This window comes from Lepidochelys kempii, chromosome 3 (assembly GCF_965140265.1).
Source record: "Lepidochelys kempii isolate rLepKem1 chromosome 3, rLepKem1.hap2, whole genome shotgun sequence".
Classification (NCBI taxonomy): domain Eukaryota; kingdom Metazoa; phylum Chordata; order Testudines; family Cheloniidae; genus Lepidochelys; species Lepidochelys kempii.
In genome coordinates this window covers 153938175-153960400 of record NC_133258.1, presented here as the reverse complement: position 1 = coordinate 153960400, position 22226 = coordinate 153938175, and the positions used below count along the sequence as shown (strand labels likewise).

Sequence of the window (22226 nt, the reverse complement as noted above, 5' to 3'; positions counted from 1 at the left end):
TCCCTCCCTATCCTGATGGGTAAAACTTTGTGTGTGGGGGGATGGGATTTTTTTTCATTTGGAAGAAAACTCTTTTTTCATTGTTACACATTTGCAAGGACAATTGAATCATGCATACAAAGTAACTCTACTGACACTTTTCCAGCCCACCAACCAAACATTTTGAAAAGTCTGATTTTCAGCTTCTTAACTAAATTTCTGAAATTCAAAATAAAATTATTACTGAGAACATCTCACTAGTCCAAACTTTCTCACAAAATGAGCACTGTCAATACAGTCACTTATTTTACCTTGAGAAGGTATGTGGGAATATTGCTGAAATCCACTGGTAACTTCAAAAGGAAGTGAGCTGAGAATTCACCAGTCTGAGGAGAAAGCACAAAAATAATGAGACCTAGAGCAAAAGTGATCTCACTCTCTATTATCTACAGCAGACAAGGTCACAAGCTGAACCTATTCAGACTGAAATATTTAGCAAGGCAATATCTTCTAGCAACTAGGGGAGGAAGAGTTAAGCAACAGCTTTCAATGGTAATTGTTGAAAATGAAAAAAAAACAACATTTATTTACAGCTTTCACAATAAGCAATATGATAAAGTACCCCAAGACTCTAAGGGCATTGCTCCCACTGAGTCAATGGTAAAAAGGTCCTTAGAGAGCATAATGGCTGGCACCATATAAGAACCTAGATTAGATTAAACCAGGCCCTATGGCTTCTCTTTACTCATCACTGTTGAAGTCATTGCTTCTGCAGCCACAAGTTAACTTGCATACTAGTATTTTAACAAATGGATTACATCTAGTAGCAAAAATTATTCCCACGAATGTAAATACCTCATGAAAACTCAAACTATAATAATAAGGAGGGAATGTAAAGGTCATCAATGACACGTTTCACAAACTACATCCTGACTGCTAAATAGGTATGTCTTTAAAGGACTCTACTTTAAAAATCACAGGCAAAAGAATTACTATTCTGTATTGCATCCAGAATACAATGTAATACACAATCTCTCTATTGTGGTTTCACTTAAACATCCCAATCAGGACGAGGGCCCTACTGTATTTAATACTGTACATACACAGAGGTAAACAGTCAGTACCCTGAAGAGTTTACAATCTAATTTTAGGGCTAGATTTTCTGAAGAGTTTAGAACCCAACAGTTCTCACTTAGGCACCTAAATATATTGCTTAGATTTTTCAAAAGTGCCCAGCACTCAGTAGCTCCCACTGAGAATAATGAGAAAAGTTTGCCCCTTCGTTTAGTTGTCATAGTGGAAACTGAGCATGTTTTTTTGAAAATCAGACCCCAATTTTGCAAATCTGGCTATTTGTGTGTTCCACTACAGCATTTAGATGCATCAGAAATTAGCATGCCTTGCACACATCTCTAATTTTTTTAAAAAGAAATTCATTATATGTATTTTGATGGTACACTTACTTAATATAGTGACTGCCTGAATGTTACTGGGAAGAACTGGCTTAATTACCACTAATAACTAAAGAGACTGCAGTACTGCCAATCTCATCAACACTTTTTTCTACAGTGAAAACAAAGCCCAAAAAATACAGTGAAAGTACCAGGATATCAGATCAAAAGAATAATTTTTCCTCGCAACAGAATAATCACATATACACAGAAATGTCCTTTTTTACAACTGAAGAGACTTGTTGAGAGAAAAAAGGGATGTAATAAGGTTACTCTTTCAAGAGGTATCTACTGATTACATCTCTATTTCCAGGGATTTAAAATATGGCTTAAAAATCCTTTGGGCATTTACCTGTCAAACTGTACAAGATCTTTCTTTGACAAAACTATATTAGAACATTTATAAGTTATATTAGTGGAGGAAAATAGAAAAGCATGGATAGAGTTTTCCTCTTCCCCCATCATTCAGGTATGTGCTTGCTTGTTAAATAACATTTTTCATGCCATTAATTTCCAAAGTGGGATCATGTCTCTGAATGGGGGGTGGGGGGGAAGACTAGTAGATATTTTATTTTATAAAGAGAGCTACAGAACCTGTATGGCAATGTAAATTACTTCTTTTAAATAGACATTTATGCAAACTTTTGGTGTTATTGTAGGCTAGAAACCAAATTTTAGCTTTCTACCATTTTAGACCACAAATTAGTTTGGCCACAATTCATCCATATTGAAAATTTCACTCTGTCAACTAATAATAATTAGAAATGAGTGAAGGAAATTTTATTCAAATTAGAATCCACACTGGACTATGATATGGGTTCCAGAACAAACTAGAAGTACCAGAGCTATAGTTTGAGTTTGGAGGATGCCATAAATCTCATGAGCTGTTTGATAACAAACTGCAAAATGGGGATCTCTCACGGAGAAGGGATTCCTATATCCTCTCATTAGGGTAGTCCACCTCTGCACACATCTGGGTAGCAGCCCTTTTCTGTCAACAGAAAGTGACCGCCCTTGACTCTCAGGAATGAAATGATCCTCCTACCTGTAAAGGGCTCAAGTTTGCTCCCATTGGCTTCAGTGACGCAGGATTTGTTCAAAGGTAAACAAATGTACTGAGAACTTTAAGACTGATTTCTGTAAGTAAAGCCTTTGTTTGTGAGAGTAACTGGAATGTGCCAAATAAGTTGTACATAATCAGGAAGGGAAAGAGATTCTTTCATTCTCAACATCTTCCGGTTTGTTCTACTCTTAGCAAACTTGGAGAGATCTTAAGGTGTGAGAACCTGAGCTGAAAATATTGTAGATCGTTCAGAAGTAGCATTTAAATCAGTGTGGAGGAAAACCCTCTTACCAGTTCTTTCTATAATTTCTCTTTAGGATTATGTAAATTGTAAGACCTAGAGGGCTGCTTTGCAACTGTTGTCTACTGAGAAGTTGCCAAACTCTCCCTAACACATTGCTGTTTTTATGCATCAAGTGTACGCAAAGGAAATGGGAAGGATTTCCTTTCTGTTTCATACGCTTCCTTAAAACGAGGCCTTACCCACCTGGCTATGAGAAGACTAAGCTCATTCTTCTAGAAGGAAATAAACATTGGTCTGATTTCCTAAAGATTTTAACCCCACTAAGACAAAAAGTAAGGATATTTCATGCATTATGTCAAGAAAGTGATGAAGTTTGTCTTTTTTGGTATAACCCATGAAAAAAACACCCCTTTAATTAATCTAACATTAAGGACAAAAAAATCAGGATATACTGAGGAAAGGCCAGGTGAATGCTTGTTCAGTTTTAACTTGGTCTTATTTTTTGCATATGCATTACAGATCTGGTATCTAATTACTCAATCATATACTGTTTTTCAAATACAATACTTTTTCCTATAACCCACAGGAGAAAATTTAAGGTTGAGTGACTCTTCGGTGATAATTCAGCATTTCCTGACATTTTTGTGCCACTTTCATGTTGCACTACTAGAGTTCTTTGCATATGATTTCCAGGGGGTTTGAAAAATTTTAAGTGGACAGAAACAGAAAAAAGGAAAGGAAGAAGAAAAAAGAAAGATGTGAAACTACTGAATGCAAGTACCATACATATGGTGTGTAAATGAGAATGTGCTTGCATATGTAGGGGCTAGGTATATATTATGTACTCAAAGAAAGGGTGTGTGCTGTTTGTCTTTGCAGGTAGGTGCAGATAAGATTGCCTGTAGTTGTGTACACAGCTTTAACACAATGTAGGGAGGGGTATCCATACACGCAATCTGTGTCTCTCTCAGAGTGTGAGGTGAACTGAGGCTCTCTACGTAGAACATATTAAAGTATGCACTTTGTAACATTTCTATAGAAATAATTCCACAGGGCATTTTTATAATTCAAGTTCAGTTTCCCTCCAAACTTAGCATAGCAGGCATTTCTTACTGAGAAATACTTTTCACATCCCAAGTCATCTGGTGACCATCTTTGACACACTCAAAGCACTCCTTAAAACTAATTTATTCCAAAAGGCCTTTCCACAATAAATGTCTAAGGGCCTGACAAGTTAAGCCCACCTGTTTGTGCTGGGATTTGTGCATAGTTAACAACACTAAGAGAGTTTTTCAAGATTCATCTATGTTCTATGCTTTTCTTATCTGTATGACCACAATATGTTTGAAATGTACAAGGTTTCTATCTACACTATAAGGTCTTCATTTTCCTACATCTTCTCTTTAGCAGCAAATACATTTTAAAATTCAGATATTTTTATCTGAGTTACAATAAATGTGTCCATAATTTATTTAATGTTTAATAAATTGAATGTTTCCACCCTCACGTAACTCTTAAAATGCTCGAGGAATTTGCTTCAAAATTTATTTAAACACGTTTTTTGTAATTGAGACAGAAAAAGAAGTTAGAACATAAGAACGGCCATACTGGGTCAGACCAAAGGTCCATCTAGCCCAGTATCCTGTCTACCAACAGTGGCCAATGCCAGGTGCCCCAGAGGGAATGAACAAAACAGGTAATCATCAAGCGATCCATCCCCAGTCACCCATTCCCAGCTTCTGGCAAACAGGCTAGGGACACCATCCCTGTCCATACGACTAAGAACCATTGATGGACATATCCTCCATGAACTTATCTAGTTCTTTTTTGAATCCTGTTATAGTCTTGGCCTTCACAATATCCTATGACAAAGAGTTCCACAGGTTGAATATTTGTTGTGTGAAAAAATACTTCCTTTTTTTGTTTTACTGCCTATTAATTTCATTTGGTGACTCCTAGTTCTTGTGTTACGAGAAGGAGTAAATAACACTTCCTTATTTACTTTCTCCACACCAGTCATGATTTTATAGACCTCTATCATAACTCCCCTTAGTCGTCTCTTTTCCAAGTTGAAAAGTCCCAGTCTTATTAATCTCTCCTCGTACGGCAGCCGTTCCATACCCCTAATAATTTTTGTTGCCCTTTTCTGAACCTTTTCCAATTCCAATATCTCTTTTTTGGGGCGACCACATCTGCATGCAGTATTCAAGATGTGGGCACACCATGGATTTATATAGAGGCAATATGGTATTTTCTGTCTTATTATCTAACCCTTTCTTAATGATTCCCAAAATTCTGTTCACTTTTTTGACTGCTGCTGCACACTGAGTGGATGTTTTCAAAAACTATCCACAAGATCTCTTTCTTGAAAAGTAACAGCCAATTTAGACCCCATCATTTTATATGTATAGTTGGGATTAGGTTTTCCAATGTGCATTACCATGCATTTATCAACTCTGAATTTCATCTGCCAGTTTGTTGTCCAGTCACCCAGTTTTGAGAGATCCGTTTGTAGCACTTCGAAGTCTGCCTGGGACTTAACTATCTTGGGCAATTTTGTATCATCTGCAAATTTTGCCACCTCACTGTTTACCCCTTTTTCCAGATCATTTATGAATATATTGAATAGGACAGGGCCCAACATAGACCCCTGGGGGACACCACTATTTACCTCTCTCCATTCTGAAAACTGACCATTTATTTCTACTCTTTGTTTCCTATCTTTTAACCAGTTACCAATCCATGAGAGGACCTTCCCTCTTATTCCATGACAGCTTACTTTGCTTAAGAGCCTTTGGTGGGGAACCTTGTCAAAGACTTTCTGAAAATCTAAGTACACTATATCCACTGGATCCCCCTTGTCCACATGCTTGTTGATCCTCTCAAAGAATTCTAGTAGATTGGTGAGGCATGATTTCCCTTTACAAAAATCATGTTGACTCTTCCCCAACAAATTATGTTAATCTATGTGTCTGACAATTTTGCAATTACTAATCAACTAATTTGCCCGTTACTGAAGTAAGGCTTAATGGCCTGTAATTGCCGGGATCACCTCTGGAGCCCTTTTTAAAAATTGGCATCACATTAGCTATCCTCCAGTCATTTGGTACAGAAGCTGATTTAAATGATAGGTTACAGACTACAGTTAGTAGTTCTGCAATTTCACATTTAAATTCCTTCAGTGAATACCAGCTGGTCCTGTGACTTATTACTGTTTAGTTTATCCATTTGTTCCAAAACCTCCTCTAATGACACCTCAATCTGGGACAGTTCCTCAGATTTGTCACCTAAAAAGAATGACTCAGGTTTGGGAATCTCCCTCACATCCTCAGCTGTGAAGACCGATGCAAAGAATTTAGTTTCTCCGCAATGGCCTTATCGTCCTTGAGTGCTCCTTTAGCATCTCGATTGTCCAATGGCCCCACTGGTTATTTAGCAGGCTTCCTGCTTCTGATGTACTTAAAAAAAATTTGCTGTTACTTTTTGAGTCTTTGGCTAGCTGTTATTCAAATTCCTTTTTGGCCTTCCTAATTATATTTTTACATTTCATTTTCCAGAGTTTATGTTCCTTTTTATTTTCCTCAATAGGATTTAATTTCCACTTTTTAAAGGATGCCTTTTTGCCTCTCACTGCTTCTTTTACTTTGTTGTTTAACTACGGTGGCACTTTTTGGTTCTCTTACTATGTTTTTTAATTTGGGGTATACATTTAAATTATTTAAATCTATTATGGTGTCTTTTAAAAGTTTCCATGCAGCTTTCAGAGATTCACTTTTGTACCTTTTAATTTCTGTTTAACTAACCTTCTCATTTTTGTGTAGTTCCCCTTTTTGAATTAAATGCTGCAGTGTTGGGCTGCTGTGGTGTTTTCCCCACCCAGAGATATTAAATTTAATTATATTATGGTCACTATTACCAAGTGGTCCAGCTATATTCACCTCTTGGACCACATCCTGTGCTCCACTTAGGACTAAATCAAGAATTGCCTATCCTCTTGTGGGATCCAGGACTGGCTGCTCCAAGAAGCAGTCATTTAAGGTGTCAAGAAACTTTACCTCTGAATCCTGTCCTGTCCAAGCTGTCTACACATGTACCCAGTCAATATGAGGATAGTTGAAATCCCCCATTATTATTATTGAATTTTTTATTTTAATAGCCTCTCTAATCTCCCTGAGCATTTCACTATCACCATCCCAGGTGGTCTGTAATATATCCCTACTGCTATATTCTTATTACTAGAGCATGGAATTACTATCCATAGAGATTTTATGGTACAGTTTGGTTCATTTAAGATTTTTACTTCATTTGATTCTATGCTTTCTTTCACATATAGTGCCACACCCCCACCAGCACGACCTGTTCTGTCCTTCCGATATATTTTGTATCCTGGTATTACTGTGTCCCATTGATTAACCTTATTCCACCAACTATCCGTGATGCCTATTATATCAATATCCTCATTCAATACGAGGCACTCTAGTTCACCCATCTTATTATTTAGACTTCTAGAATTGGTATATAAGTACTCTAAAAACTTGTCATTTTGTAGCTGTCTGCCATTACATGATGTAATTGAATGGGACTTTTTTTCATTTTACTGTTCCTCATCAGATCCTACCTGTATTTTATCATCTTCCGTCCTCTCCTCCTTACGAGGACATAGAGAATCTCCATTAATAGATCCTCCCCTAAGGGTGTTTCAACTCCAAAGACAAATCCTTCAAAAACCATTAGCCACTGAAATCATTCAGTGGGTGTTGGACTGAGCCCAAAAGTTAGAAGGACTAGAAACACAAAATATTTAGGCTGTGTGTGTAGGTACAGGGAGCTAATTTTCTAGAGCATGCTTTCCAAACAACAACTGTGAAAGGATTTCCCTACATTTCAATTCAGCATTTTTTTTCCTGAATGAGGGGTCTGACCAGATACAGTACTGTGACTTACAAAAGCAGAGTGGACTTATGAGACCAAGTAAATGTTAAGAGGGTGGTCAGACAACATGTAAGAAAAGGGGTTAAGGGGTTGACAGTGCCCTATAACTATATTATAATCAAATACCCCTGTGCTATCTACAGCCCTCAGATAGTGCAGTTCAGATAATGAAACTAAAATCCAGGCCCTGGAGGTGTGGAATTTGAAAACTTCAATGACATCCAGGTTATGTCCACACTAGAAGGCTTTGCTGGTACAGTTATACTGGCAAAGTGCTCCTAGTGGGAGAGCTATACTGACAAAATTGCACTGTTGCCAGTGTAACTGTGTCCATGGTAGTAGCTTTTGGCAGCCCAACTATGTCAGTAAAATCACATTCCATCATACCCTAACTGAAATAACTATGTCAGCAAAAGTCTTGTAGTCCAGACATAGCATGTGATTCTCACAACAAATTTACGAGTTCATCTGTAAACCAGATGTACTGCCATCAGCTCTGAAGACAGTTGCTCACCTGGAAATCAGATTCAAGTGAGGCAATGGAATAGAAGCAGTGAACAAAAGAGGGAGTGGAGAGTGCGGAGGTGAGCTGGGGACAAACAGGGTTTTTTCACCACGGTAAACACACAGTGCGTGTGCACACATCACACAAATAGCTCTATTTTACAAGGTAATGGCTAGAATGACTATAGTGAAAGGAACTCTAAAAGCATTAGTTTATTGTGCTTTTATCAGAAGTGTTCTGAATAGCTTACCCAGTTGTTCTTTTTGCCAGCATAAACTTCCATGTTCTCTCCATACTGGGGTTCTTCAAGTAAAGTCTGGTATTCAAACATGAGGCGAGAGCTCTCCCGTAATCGGCTGCATTGGAATTGGTGATATTGCTGGATGAGCTCTTTCACAACAAGCAGGAGGCACTCAGGATTTGAGGGATTCCAGGAGGCTAAATTCTGTTGAATAAGGGGGAAAAAAAAAAAGCACAGACTAGTTTACAGCAGTAGAAAGAGATGAGCATTCTTGCCTACATACGAGTACTAACTAGTACTTATAAAGTCCTCATCAGCATGGTGTCTTGTTACATCTGAGGACCTGAGACCTTTCCATTCACAAAACAAAAATTGATCTGAACAGTTTATGAGAATTGGTTCAGATAAATGCAGTCCTGTATTTAATCTGAATCAAAAAGTACTAAGTCAAGTTAGCACCAGTGAATATGCCAAACTGATAAGAGCCTTGGAAATTCCTCTGCTTATCCACAGAACAGGTACAGCATGGGCTGGAGCAGAACAAGCTTCTACCCAGCTGCCTCAATCACATGCCTATCAGCTTGATGTCACTGCAGAGTTAATTAGAATTATAAACTGAGTGTTGCCCTTAACTTAAGTGTCATCCACATACAAAATCCCTTAACTTCAGTGTGTTGGTGTTTTTAAACGTGAGTTCGCTGGCCTGTCAGGGGGCATAGGCTAGAGCTCAAGTTAACACAAAACGTCAGCTGCTGACATGACCACTCTGTGATAACTAATCCAATCACTCTGTGCAGCTCAAGTATTATTTCAGAGCGTGGCTGTTCTCACTCAAGTTAGGCTAAAGCTATGTCCTCACAGCAAAAAAATATGTGTGTGTGTGTGGGGGGGGGGGTCCCCCAGCAGGATAATAATGTACATTAAGTATCCCGCTGAAAAATCCTAGTGTAGTTTTTACCACAAAGTAGCTAGGAGAGGTCAACAGTATACAATTAGCTGCGGATGACTTCACCTAGTTTACCCTGTGGTAAAACTACAAGGACTTGTGTCCACTAAGATTTTACAATGGGATAGCTAATACATGTTAGATTTATTTTAATTGTATTCATTGTATCATTAATTATGTTATGGTGCCTATAGCCTGGAACAGGTGTCTAATTTTAAATCTAAATAATAAAATAAAAAATAATATCAGTCCCCTCTCTGCCCCTTCAATTTAGGCATTTCTATTCAAACAAACAATCTAAAGAACCTACAATTACTTTTGACATGGAAATATTAACTACTTATAATGGATATTTTAATTGTATACAATCTGCATGTGTGAATAAAAACACACTGACTTTTCTGAACATTCTAAAGTGGAACAAATTGGTTTTTTAGTATGTAACATTTCAAAAGATAGAAAAAGATAGAAAAGGCTTTGTTTTTTAAAATAATGAACAGCAAGTGACTGTTTTGTATTCAAATATATGCCAACATTTATTTTTTAACCCAGATTTTCATAAAATGAATTAAATCGGAATAAAAGTTTGCCCCAAAACATGTGTGGTACATTTTGTACACCACCAGGGATAATAAATACTAGTAAAAATATCAAGATAAAGAACCCAAACATTAAAAATATGCAGAGGCTAAACAAGGGAAAGGATCCAGGGTTCTGACTTGTAAAATAAAAAAGAGATGTGTCAAATATCTATTCTGCCGTTCTGGGAATGGAGATGGGACACTTGTATGGCTATCCAGCCATGAGCTTGCTTGCAGTCCCTTCTGAACACTATTTCAAGCAAAATGTACTAACGATACATATCATGCAGATTGTGACCATTTGTTTCAGGTTATTAAAAATGGGACTTCTCATATTTCTTGTAACTGAAAACTGTAAGTTTATAGTACACACCCTCCGACTACTTTTATAGGATTTGACTGTATCAGTGTTTATGTCAACTTCACTTTTCTTTTTCTCTCGGCAAGTATTTCTCTCTTTGGACCACTTCATCATTTATCTGGGAAAAGATTTAAATATTAAATTATTAAAAAGATATTCCCCAGTTTTGAATGTTATGATCCAAAGTAAAAAACAAGTACAATCTCTCAGCAGGAGTGATATTGTGCATGTGTAAAACATCAAGATCCTTTCTTTGCAAAACTGTCAGGAAGTTTACCAACATAGGCATAAAATCAGTGTTATCAATTTTCATGATTTTATTTCAAGTTTCATGATATTTGGTATTTTCTTCAAGCCCCAAATCCTGGAGTATTTTTGTGAGAATCTCAGCTTTTACTACAAATTTTTCTAGAAATCATGGCTGGGAGAACAGCCTGAAAATATGAATCATGCATACCCTAGCGGCAAATTAAAGGCAAATTAAAAGAATGCAATTAAAAAAAAAATTCATTACTTTTAAGCCACTATCTTGACTGTTTGGGGCCTGACTCATGATTTTTGAATGCCTGGGGTTGGCAATGCTGCAATATCTACTCACCACTCATTATCAGAAAAATAAAAATAAAATAATGACGATGTATCAGTCACCCATTTAAAAATAGAGTGGGTGAACTGAATTTTGGAAGGCTGGCCTCATTCTTCAAAAATATAGACCCCATTCTTGCCTGAACAGACACAAGTCACGTGAACAGAGTGCTTAAGGGTATACACCTCTACCCCGATATAACACGGTCCTCAGGAGCCAAAAAATCTTACCGCGTTATAGGTGAAACCGCGTTATATTGAACTTGCTTTGGCCTTGAGCATTTCTGTTATCAATAGTCACTTCCCGCCCCCTGACTGACCCTTCAGAACCTCCAACCCATCTAACCCCCCCCCAACTCCTTGTCCCCTGACTACCCCCTCCAGAGACCCCCGCCCCTAACCACCCCTCCCAAGACCCCACCCCCATCTAAGCCCCTCTGCTCCTTGTCCCCTGACCACCCCCTCCAGAGACCCCCACCGTCCGTAATCACCCCCAGGACTCCACCCCCTACCCAACCCCCTTCTCCCTGTCCCCTGACAAACCCCAACCCCTATCCACACCCCTGCCCCCCAACAGGCCCCCCAGGACTCCCATTCCCTATCCAACGCCCCTGTTCCCCATCCCCTGAACGCCCTGCCCCGAGAACCTCCAAACCATTCAACCCCCCCCCCCCCCGACCCTCTGCCCCTTATCCAACCCCTTGGCCTTTGCCCGGCACCCTTAACATGCCGCTCAGAGCAGCGTGTTGGAGTCAGACACGATGACGCGCTGATCTGCCGGAGCGCACAGCCCCGCCCCCGAGAGCACTGCTTTACCGCGTTATAGCCGAATTTGTGTTATATAGGGGTAGAGGTGTAGTTAAATCCAAAGTGGGTATTTGAAACAGGCCAGGGACTGATAGATTTGTAAACTTCATGTCTGAAAAAGATGTTGTGACTTCAGAACTATGACTATGCTAAAGAGCCAGATGATCTACAATACCTCTATTTTTATTTCACACACACACACACACACACGGCAATTGCCCACAATCTGGTACAGCTGAGTGTTGACTTGTGATCCTGGGATGAAGGATGTCCAGTGGCTAGTTGCTAGCCTGTGACTGCAAAAACCAGGATATTATTTCCTGCTTTGCCACGAACATCCTGTGTGACCTGGGAAAACCACTTTGGATACTGAGCCACAGCCTCACTATCTGTAAAATGGGGATAATAGTACTGTCCTACCTCATAGACTGTTGTGAAGATAAATACATTCAAGTCTGTGAGGTGCACAGATACTATAGTCATGACAGCCATATAAGTACTTAAGATTGATACCACTGAAGTGATTATGAAAACCCTCAGAACTGACAATCATTTCTTATCAACCTGAGTTCATTTAAGTTGAGTTGATTTAATAAAATAGTCTACAAAATACTATTCAGTACACAATGTCTTCTAGGAAACAGACCTTGCATCATACAGTCTGAAACCAAGCAAACATACTATGTATAACCTCAGACTTCCTGTTCCCATGCACCTAGTCAAACAGAGCATTTCCAGAAAGCCGAAGAATGTAATATGCTCGTGTGTACTGACAGCAGCCAGAGAAATAGGAATAACCTTTCCACTGAATTCTATTGTGTTACATCAACGCCAACATGTTGTCAAAGGAAATGACTGACTGTATTTTAATAACTGGCCTAATTGTAACTGAGCATTTTTTAAAAAAATAACATTACACCAGAAAACAAGAAGGCAGCAAGAGGAAGCTCATTGTCATCTGTTCTGTACAGAACTACGGAATGACAATTGCCCTTGTCAACAAGGAACTTAACAATATCGCATCAGAACAAAGTTTTTATGCTATCTTGTCACTCACAGCATATCAACTACAGGAATTCAAAAGAAATTATGTCATTGCAGGGCTTCTAGGTTAATGTGTCTTTCATTCAGAAACTAGAAATTAAAACCGATAACACGGCAGATAACTTGTTAGAAAAAAACAGCAACAGAATTTAGCAAACCTGGCAAATGCTGTGCCGATTTCCCAGTGCAGATTTATGTATTTATTTCAATAGAGTCACACACAAAGTAAAGCAAGAAATATGTATAATGGCTACATTCGATTACCTTTTCACTTATACCATTTTAATTAAAACGTCTTTTTAACATGAGGTTGCACCAACTAAAGATAAAAAGAAAAACCTTAAAAACTGTTTTAACACAACTGCATGAATAAATTGAGATTTTTCTCTGTGGGATTTTTTCCTGCTACTCAGTTGCTGTAGTATTTGCTGAACTAAGGACACTTAACTTTTCCATCATCTTATCCTCATCCAATCTCCATAATATGTGAAAATACATGTTTAGCTGTTCCTTAAGTGTTTCAAATAGTACCTTCTTTAAAATATTTCTTCTTTTATTTTACAATAATTCAAAGGCAATGTAAGCACCCTGCTGCAATTTTCAGCTTTGGGAAGAGAAAAAGCTAAAAGAAACCATTTAAAAATTTTAAGAGTCATCAAGTTCTGTTTTAGTTAGAGATTATAAAACACATGATAATCACGACAACTAATCACAAAGAAGAGTAACAGATTAAGTTACAACAGGTCAAACCCTTCCTCTGAAAACACGCATATAGCTCTCACTGAAGTCAGTAGGAGTTGTTGTCTCTGTGTATCTGAGAGAAAAATTCACCCCTACATTTTTTAAGATAAAGGAACGAAATAAAAAAGTTATTTTCTTAATCATCCAGGTTCCTGAATGTATTATAGGCCTTCAGAAGAGATGTTAATGAAAGGGAGATTGGATTTAAGGTTTGTCTACATGAACACTTCCCTGCACTAGACTGCCATACATTAAGTGCTCTGTGGACCCTGATACCGTGCACTAAAACTTCCCGAGTGCACTTTAATCTACACCTACTTCAAAGCACACAAGGGAATTTTTAGTGCAGGGTCCAAACAAACACGTAGTCTGTAACATGCTAGTTCAGGTTAGATTTATACTCCAGCTTCCCATAAAACTAACTGTTTGTTTAGACAAGGCCTAAGACTCTGAAGAAACCTATAATAGGTCATGCTGTCAATAGTGTTCCAGTTATCACTGTGATGATTTAGGTCAGGGGTGGCCAAACTCAGCCTGAGAAGGAGCCAGAATTTACCAATGTACATTGCCAAAGAGCCACAGTAATATGTCAGCAGCTCCCCGGCCCTACCCCCTGCATCAGCTTCCCCGCCCCACTCCCAGCAGCTCCAGCCCACCAGCAGCCCGCTGATCAGCGTCCCTCCCTCCTTCCCCCGCACCTCCTAATCAGCTATTTCATGGTGTGCAGGAGCCTCTGGGGGGGAGGGGGACAAGCAAGGGCACTGCAGGCTCAGGGGAGGGGGCGGGAAGGGGTGGAGTGGGGGCAGGGCCTGTGGCAGAGCCGGGGTTGAGCAGTGAGCACCCCCCGGCACACTGGAAAGTTGGTGCCTGCAGTTCCAGCCCCAGTGTCGGTGCCTACACAAGGAGCTGTGTATTCACTTCTGAAGAGCCGCATGTGGCTCCGGAGCCACCCCTGATTTAGGTTATTAATTCCTAATTTTTATTTGTGATTTCATTTAAGTTTTATACAACATGAATCATCTTTCTTCATGCCTGCACATGCCACAATTTGTTTACAGAAGGAATTCAGGGCTAAGTCATAAATAAATAAAATGTTGTGTGTAAGGTAATTGAAATCAGCCATCTGTAACAGCTGATGCTTTGTACAGCAACCAGTTCAGGGATCAAAAGCGAAATCCCAGTTCAGCTCAGCAAGCCTAAAACATCGAGAGAAAACAAACCCAAACCATCCTGCCTGTCTTCACTAGGGGGAAAAAAAGGGTGTGTTCTTAATTTGAGTTAGTTTTAACACAACCTGCTAATTCACATGAAAACTTGTCTTCACCAGGATTTTACTTTGAGTGAGGTCTGGTTACACCTAAAACAAGGGTGGGCAAACTACGGCCTGGGGACCACATCCGGCCCTCCAGACATTTTGATCCAGCCCTCAAGCTCCTTCTCCGGAGCTCCATCCAGGGAGCGGGGTCAGGGGATTGCCCCACTCCACGTGGCTCTGAAAGCAGTGGCATGTCCCCCCTTCAGATCCAAGGTGTAGGGGCAACCAGGAAGCTCCACAGACTGTCCCCGGCCCAAATGCCGCCCCTGCAGCTTCCATTGGCCAGGAACCGCGGCCAGTGGGAGCTACAGGGTCAGCGTCTGCAGACGGGGCAATGCGCAGAGCTGCCTGTCCACGCCTCCGCGTAGTGGCCAGAGGTGGGACATGCCGCTGCTTCTGGGAGCTGCTTGACGTAAGCACTGCCCAGAGCCTACACCCCTGACCCCCTCCCAAGCCCCAACCCCCTGCTCCAGTCCTCATCCCCTTCCCACCCTCCAAACCCCTCTGTCGCAGCCCGGAGCACCCTCCTGCATCCCCCACCCCTCATCCCCAGCCTCACCCAAGAGCCCGCACCTCCAGCCGGAGGCCTCTCCTCCTCCCGCACCTCAACCCCCAATTTTGTGAGCATTCATGGCCCACCATACAATTCCCATACCCAGATGTGGCTCTCAGGCCAAAAAGTTTGCCCACCCCGACCTAAAACTTAGGTCAACCTAGCTACATCGTTGCATCGCTGTGCAACGTAGTTAGGTCGGCCTAAGCCCCACTATAGATGCAGCTAGGTTGACAGAAGAATTCTTCCGCTGACATAGCTACTGTCCCTTGAGGGGGTGGATTTATTAGAGCAAACGGAAAGACCCCTTCCGTCACTGTAGCAAGAGTCTGCACTTCAGCAGCGTAGCTGCAGCCGTGCTGCTATAGCTGTAGACATATCCCTCGTTAACTCAAGTTAAGAACACACCTTTTTTCCCCCTAGTAAAGACAAGGCTCAAGAGAAAAACAGAGTCATGAACTTAACCAGGGTGAAACTTGGTGATGAAAAACAAATGTGTGAAAGGAGATGGCAGCAGTTTTTCTGTATACCCACTTATTTTCTGTTAATTGTTAGCAGGTGTTTCAAGGCAAAACCCTTGGTGTTCTAACAGCACAGTTCACTGCAGTATATGGATGCAAGAAATAGTATTAAAAAAAAATCAGAGTCAGTTTCAAATAGCATCAGCGTAAACTAGGCTGAAAACAAGCCCTCTGTATTCTGCGGCTTCAAGATTTGGCACAGAATTCAATCCTTGTCTGAGCAACATACACTCCAGACTGTCAGTTAACTTTTCTTAAAATTATGCATTTAGTCATTGTGGTTGCAAAGAAGATCTTGAAAATGTGAACAGAGTGTAAACCAGGGGTATCAAAGTCCCGGCCTGTGGGCCATCTGCAGTCTGAGAACCTCCCCAGTGTGGACTGCGGGGCTCCAGCAGTTTTGGGGCCGGGTCTCTCCCTTGGACTTATGTACAGATAGTATTATTAATGTTTGTATTTAAGTCAATAAGTATCTAAATTTTTTTAGTGTAACTGAAGTTGCTGTAAAATTTCCAATGGACTAATGCAATTCCACAGACACTAGTGATCTATTAACACCTCTCTACAATGCAGGAAATCCAGGCTTGACTCTAATTCCTTATCTCTTGCTCTGCATGACAAGTGATATGTCTTCACTGCAGTTAACTGGAGTTATCTGTACTCAAGTTACTCCTCTCAAGTTAACTGAACTTGAGAAACCTCACTGTGAAACAACACATAAAAGTTACCACAAACAGACCTCAAGTTATTGCGTCCACACTGATGCTGTTCTCACTCTGGAGGCATAACTCATTGTTCTTAGTATTGCACTTAGCTAAACCACCCTATGAATTCTCTCTCAGTGTACAATGAGAGAACTTATTTGTCTTTTAAAAGAAATGGTGCTAACTCGACAACTCATTCAAGTAAACCACTTCCACTCCACTTTTCTGTCCACGGTCTCCACTACAACTGGTGGCAAAGCATGGATCCTACTCTAAGCAATGAACAGTGCTTAATGCTGGCATTAATGCAACCCATGTGGGTTTCATTTTGTGGGGAGAAAAGGGGGTGACTGATATAAGGCATGAGATGCAATGGAGGGCATTTCAGCATTGGCTTAGTGCCATGGAAAAGTGGCAGCACGCTTTGCTAAGAAGAGCTGCATTCAGAGTCGGAGGAGTGGAGACAGTCAATGCAGTTTGTAATGGCTGACAAATCCCCCTATGATGACTGGAAATTTTGGGCCAGGACCACGAGCACAGAGTGGTGGGACTACATCATCACGCAGACCTGATACAACAAGCTGTGGACCCAGAACTTCCACATGAGGAAGGCTAAATTCCTGTAGCTGGGTGAGGAACTTGCTCCGACTATTCAGTACAAGGATGCGCAGATGAGAGGAGCCAAACCCAGTCCAGAAGGGGGTTGCTATTGTCAAATGGAAGATGGTTACCCCAAACAGTCATAAATCTGAGGTTAATCAGTTCAGCATTGGCAAGTCAACTCTTCAATTGTGGAAGAGGTTTGCCATGCAATTATTGCTTTGGTCCATCCATGGATGGTAATGACTTGAAATGTCCCCAGAGTAACAGTGGGCTTTGAATACTGTGAACAATGGGCTTCCCAAATTGTGGTGGGGCTGTTGATGGCTCATATGTGCCCATTAACTGCCCTACCTTTCAAGGAGAACATAATCCTATAAATGGAAAGGATACTACTCACTCGATATGTGAGCCTTGGTGGGTCATAGAAGGAAGTTCCTGGACTCCCACATGGGGGGCACTAAATTGTACTATTGTATTCAAGAGATCTGGCGTATCTGAATTTGACCAAGTTAGGACTTTGCTCCCAACCAATAATGTGGATTTCAACAAGATGTCTGTCTCCAGTGTTGTTTTGGGAGACCCAGCCTATCCTTTAGTCATATTATTATTAATTATTATTATTATTATTGTGTTACCACAGCACCTAGGAGCCCCAGTCACAGACCAGGGACCCCACTGTAGTAGGCAGCGTACAAACACAGAACAAAAAGATGGTCAGGCCACATCCAAAGGGGCTTACCATCTATTTATAAGACAAAAGGCAACAAATGGATATAGACAGACAACAATGTGACAATACTGGCTTGCATGACAGGCAGTGATCTCTACTCTCCTGATGTAAAATAACCTGCCATAGAAAGGTTTATTTGCACACAGACCAGGTGCAGGCTAGTGGTGGAATATGCCTTTGACCAATTGAAGATAAGATGATGTTGCCTATAAAATAGTTTAGGTTTTGTGTATCCGCTGCATGGAGAGAACAATTTGGAACACTTAAATATCAAGTCTTCTAGCTGAATAAGATTATATACTGATTGGATTCTGAAGGGAGAGACCTGTCCAGATGATCCGCAGCCAGAGGATAAGTCTAAATGTGAGTTTTTAAGTCTAAATGTGAGTGGCTGAGTACAAAGAACAACATGAAGGAGCATCTCAGCATTAACAGGAAAGATAGAAGTCCCTCTCACCAGTATACAGAATTTACCTTTTTAGAATAGTCATGAGATCTGACTTTGGGCTAAGAAATAATATTCAACCTTTAGACTGGAACACAGTGTTTTATGTTCTTTTCTTTATCTTTACACAAACCTCCTCAGCCCCTACATTAAAACTTCATAATGGGTGAGAATTCTCTTTTCCCCATTTTTAGCTTATTAAGCACCTTGCGTCCATTAGCAGCTAATTCATTGATTCCACAACAGGATATCGGCTATTTCAGACTTTCAGGCAATGTCCACAATAAACTGTAACCTCACAATCTCAGAAAGAAAATAAGCGAACATAATTTCTAATTGAATACAAGTTGTTTTTCTTAAGAATGTGTTTAAATATCCAGGTTGCCAGAATATCTTCCAGGAATGTGATTTTTAAGAAGACAGCTTGTTACTGTTTTTCCTGGCTACACTACAGGAAACAAACGACAAGATCTTATTTAAGTCAGTGTTCTTCTGTATTTCTAAGCAAGAAACTAACTCCAATCAATTTCATGAGAAAATGTCAGTAAACACAAAACCTCTGAAGCCCTTGATGACAATAACAGTAATGCACTTGCAGTTCTATAATATCTTTTAATCAAACTGATCACAGTGCATGAGACATACAGATTATACGAGCACATACTGCATTTTATTCATATTATATACCTCCCCCTCACACAAATAGGTGTAGTATAAAGGTTTAATTAGTAATCATTTAGGTTTTGCCACAAGTAAGTAATGTGGTCATCCTAAACTTACGGTGTTAAAAACCCGTATTCTATCACACTTTTTTTTTTTTAATTATTACACACACACATAAAAAAAGAAGGATGGCCCAGTGGTTAGGGCACTAATCTGGAATTTAGGAGACCCAAGTTCAATTTCTTGCTATGCTACAAACATCCTGTGTGACCATGGGCAAAACTTTTAGTCTTTTTGTGCCTCAGCTCCGCACCTGTAAAATGGGGATACTACTACTTTCTCTGCCTCACAGGCCTGTTGTGGAAATAAATGCATTAAAGATTGTGAGGTGCTGAGATACTATGGTAATGGAAGACATGTAAGTACTGTGATCCAGCATGGCCAGAGGGCAGCAGGAGAGTGTTAGAAGGGAGCCTTATTCCCTGTAGAGGGAAGAAAGTTTCCTATAGATTAATTAAAGAACCTGAAGTCACCTGATAAAACCCCCCTGATTCAATCAGACAAGGGAAGGAGTTGAAGCAGAGTGGATTGGTGTTGGAGCAGAGAGCAGTTTGGGGGGAAGCAGAGGAGAGTTTGGAGAAATTCTGCATTGGGCTAAGAAGACCAAGACCCTAGGTAAAGGGACACCTGGTTTGTGCAGAGGGAGGGCAGGAAGCCCCACAAGCTGAAGGGCAGGAGAGGGAAGTAGCCCAGGCGAAGGAACCGCTAGTTCAAGCAGTTTACCACTATCCCTAGGGCCCCTGGGTTGGGACCTGGAATAGAGGGCAAGCCCGGGTCCCTCCCTCTCCACTTCCCTGGGGCAGTTAATACCCCAGTTCAGCGGTGAGAAATGGTGCCCTGAACCCTCCCCAAGAAGAGAAAGCGTGAGACCCATCAAAGTAGTGCCTGCAATTTGCCACAGTACCAAAGACAGACAGATGTTTTATCTCAGGGAGTCTACATATATAAATATTTTTAACATACATACATGGAGTATATAATAGGAGATGTCACACTGGATCAGCCCACTGATCCAACTAATCCAGTGTCTTTTCTCCAACGCTGGCCAGTATCAGTTCATTCAGAGAGCATTTTGTCTCCAAAAGAATACAGTCATGGAATAACTTGCCCAAAGCAAAAAGTCTTCTGTCTCAAAGCACAAAGGTTTATATCCCTTCTAAGACTTAGTTATTTTTTTTAAATGCTTGATTTTTACAATTCTGTGTATTCTTATCCATAAATATGTCCAAACATTTTACTAATCCTGGTAAGCTTTTGGTCATAACACCTTGTGGCGATGTGTTCCATAAACTAATTATGCGTTGTGTGGAAAAGTATTTCCCCCTTTTATCAGTTTTAAATTTCTCACCTTTCAGTTTAATTGATAGTCTTCTTTTACCTTGATTATGAAAAAGGACTAAGAGAAGTAACTGAACTACCTTCTCAAGATCATTCATTATTCTGTATACAGTACTGTCACGGCCAGCCTTAGGGAAAATGGCACTCATAAGGGAGAACTCATATTTTGGTGCCCTTGGTCCCCAGGTTGTAGCTCCCCGCTCCTGTACTCATGTGGAGAAACTGACCTGGATGCACAGAGCACCTGGTATTGCTGCTTGTTCCCCCCCTTGAACACTGCTCCCACATGCTCTCCTAGGGAGCTGTGTTGGGGGGGAGCGAGGAGCAACACCAAGCACTCTGTGTATCCAGGTCACTTTCCCCACCTGGGCTGCATAAGGCAAGGGCAGAGAGCAGCAGCTCCTGATGCTCACCTCACAGCACAGCCCAGGGGGGAAAGTGATCTGCATGCACAGAGCACTTGGTGTTGATGCTCATTCTCCCCTTCCCAGCCCACTAGGAGTGTGTGGAGCAATGCTGGGGTGGGGAGGAGTATCCGTGTGTCATCCGATGAAGTGAGCTGTAGCTCACAAAAGCTTATGCTCAAATGAATTGGTTAGTCTCTACGGTGCCACAAGTACTCCTTTTCTTTTTGTGTGTCATCGTTGCCTCCCCCTTCCTCCACCAGGAGGAAGAAGGGAGAAATCTGGGTGCCCCCCCTTCCGCACCACACAAACACACCATGACGCTCCCCTGCCAGCAGGGAGCAGTTTCTGACTCTACATTGGCAGCGCACATCTCTGCCCTGCTTCAGGGTGCCCCCTTGACCATGGTGCTCCTGGGTGATTACCCAGGTGGCCCAACCCTAAGGCTGGTCCTGCGTACTGTATATATTATTCTGTTCAGAAATGAACAAAATAACCCAAGTGAAGGTAAACCATTTATTTATATAATAGCATTGTAATATTTCCCATTTTATTATCTATCCCATTCCTTTTACTTCCTATTTATTTATTTTGCCCCGCCCCCTTTTTAACCACTGCTGCTAATGAAATAGGTGCACCATCAGTCTTTCTCCTGAAATGTTACTGCTAATTTAGCGCCCCTTAAGGTGTATGTAGGTGGGGGAGGAATAGCTAGGTGGTTTAAGCATTGGCCTGCTAAATCCAGGGTTGAGTGTTCAATCCCTGAGGGGGCCATTTAGGGATCTTGGGCAAAAATTGGGGATTAGTCCTGCTTTGAGCAGGGGGTTGGACTAGATGACCTCCTGAGGTCCCTTCCAACCCTGATATTCTATGTATGCATAGTTCATATAATTCATTCCAACATTCATTAGCTTGCATTTGTTGAAACAGAATGGGGAAGACAATGGCAGATGAAATTCGCCTACTATGATTAGATCTCTGTGAAATTCCTCAGTCCTATCCAGTATTGACTAACCTAAATAATTTTATATTATTTGCAAATTTTGCCACTTCACAATTCAGCTCCCTCCCTTTACTAATTCATTAATAAAGATATTAAACACCAGTCCCAGTAAGCAACCTGGTGGCTCCCTAACGTTAACCTTTTGTCATGACGACAACTATTTACTCCTACTTTGTTTTCTGTTTCTTAGGCAGTTTCTGATCCATGACAGTACTCTGCCTCTCACTCAATGACTATTTAGGTTACTTTTTCACCTCTTGTGAGAGTTTTTGTCATAGCTGTTTTATAAACCCAAATAAATTATGTCACCTAGTTTTTTTTATCCACTGTTTATTGACACGTTCAAAGAATTCCAACAAAAATAGAGAGGCACAATTTTCCTTTGAAGAAGTAATACTAGTTACATT

General features: G+C 40.7%; 1 protein-coding gene across 8 annotated transcripts in view; it reads right to left on the bottom strand.

Annotated features, from left to right (window-relative positions):
* BABAM2 (BRISC and BRCA1 A complex member 2) overlaps nt 1-22226 on the bottom strand; it is a 298460-nt gene that overhangs the window by 186094 nt on the left and 90140 nt on the right. For 7 of the 8 annotated variants that reach the window (XM_073338599.1, XM_073338597.1, XM_073338593.1 and 4 more), the window contains exons 5-6: nt 8425-8619; nt 291-365 (exon numbers count right to left, since the gene is read on the bottom strand). In XM_073338599.1, the coding sequence (XP_073194700.1) occupies nt 291-365; nt 8425-8619 (270 nt within the window). Of the gene's footprint in view, nt 1-290; nt 366-8424; nt 8620-10315; nt 10422-22226 lie in introns of those variants that run through there. The other variant, XM_073338601.1, reaches the window with a different exon arrangement.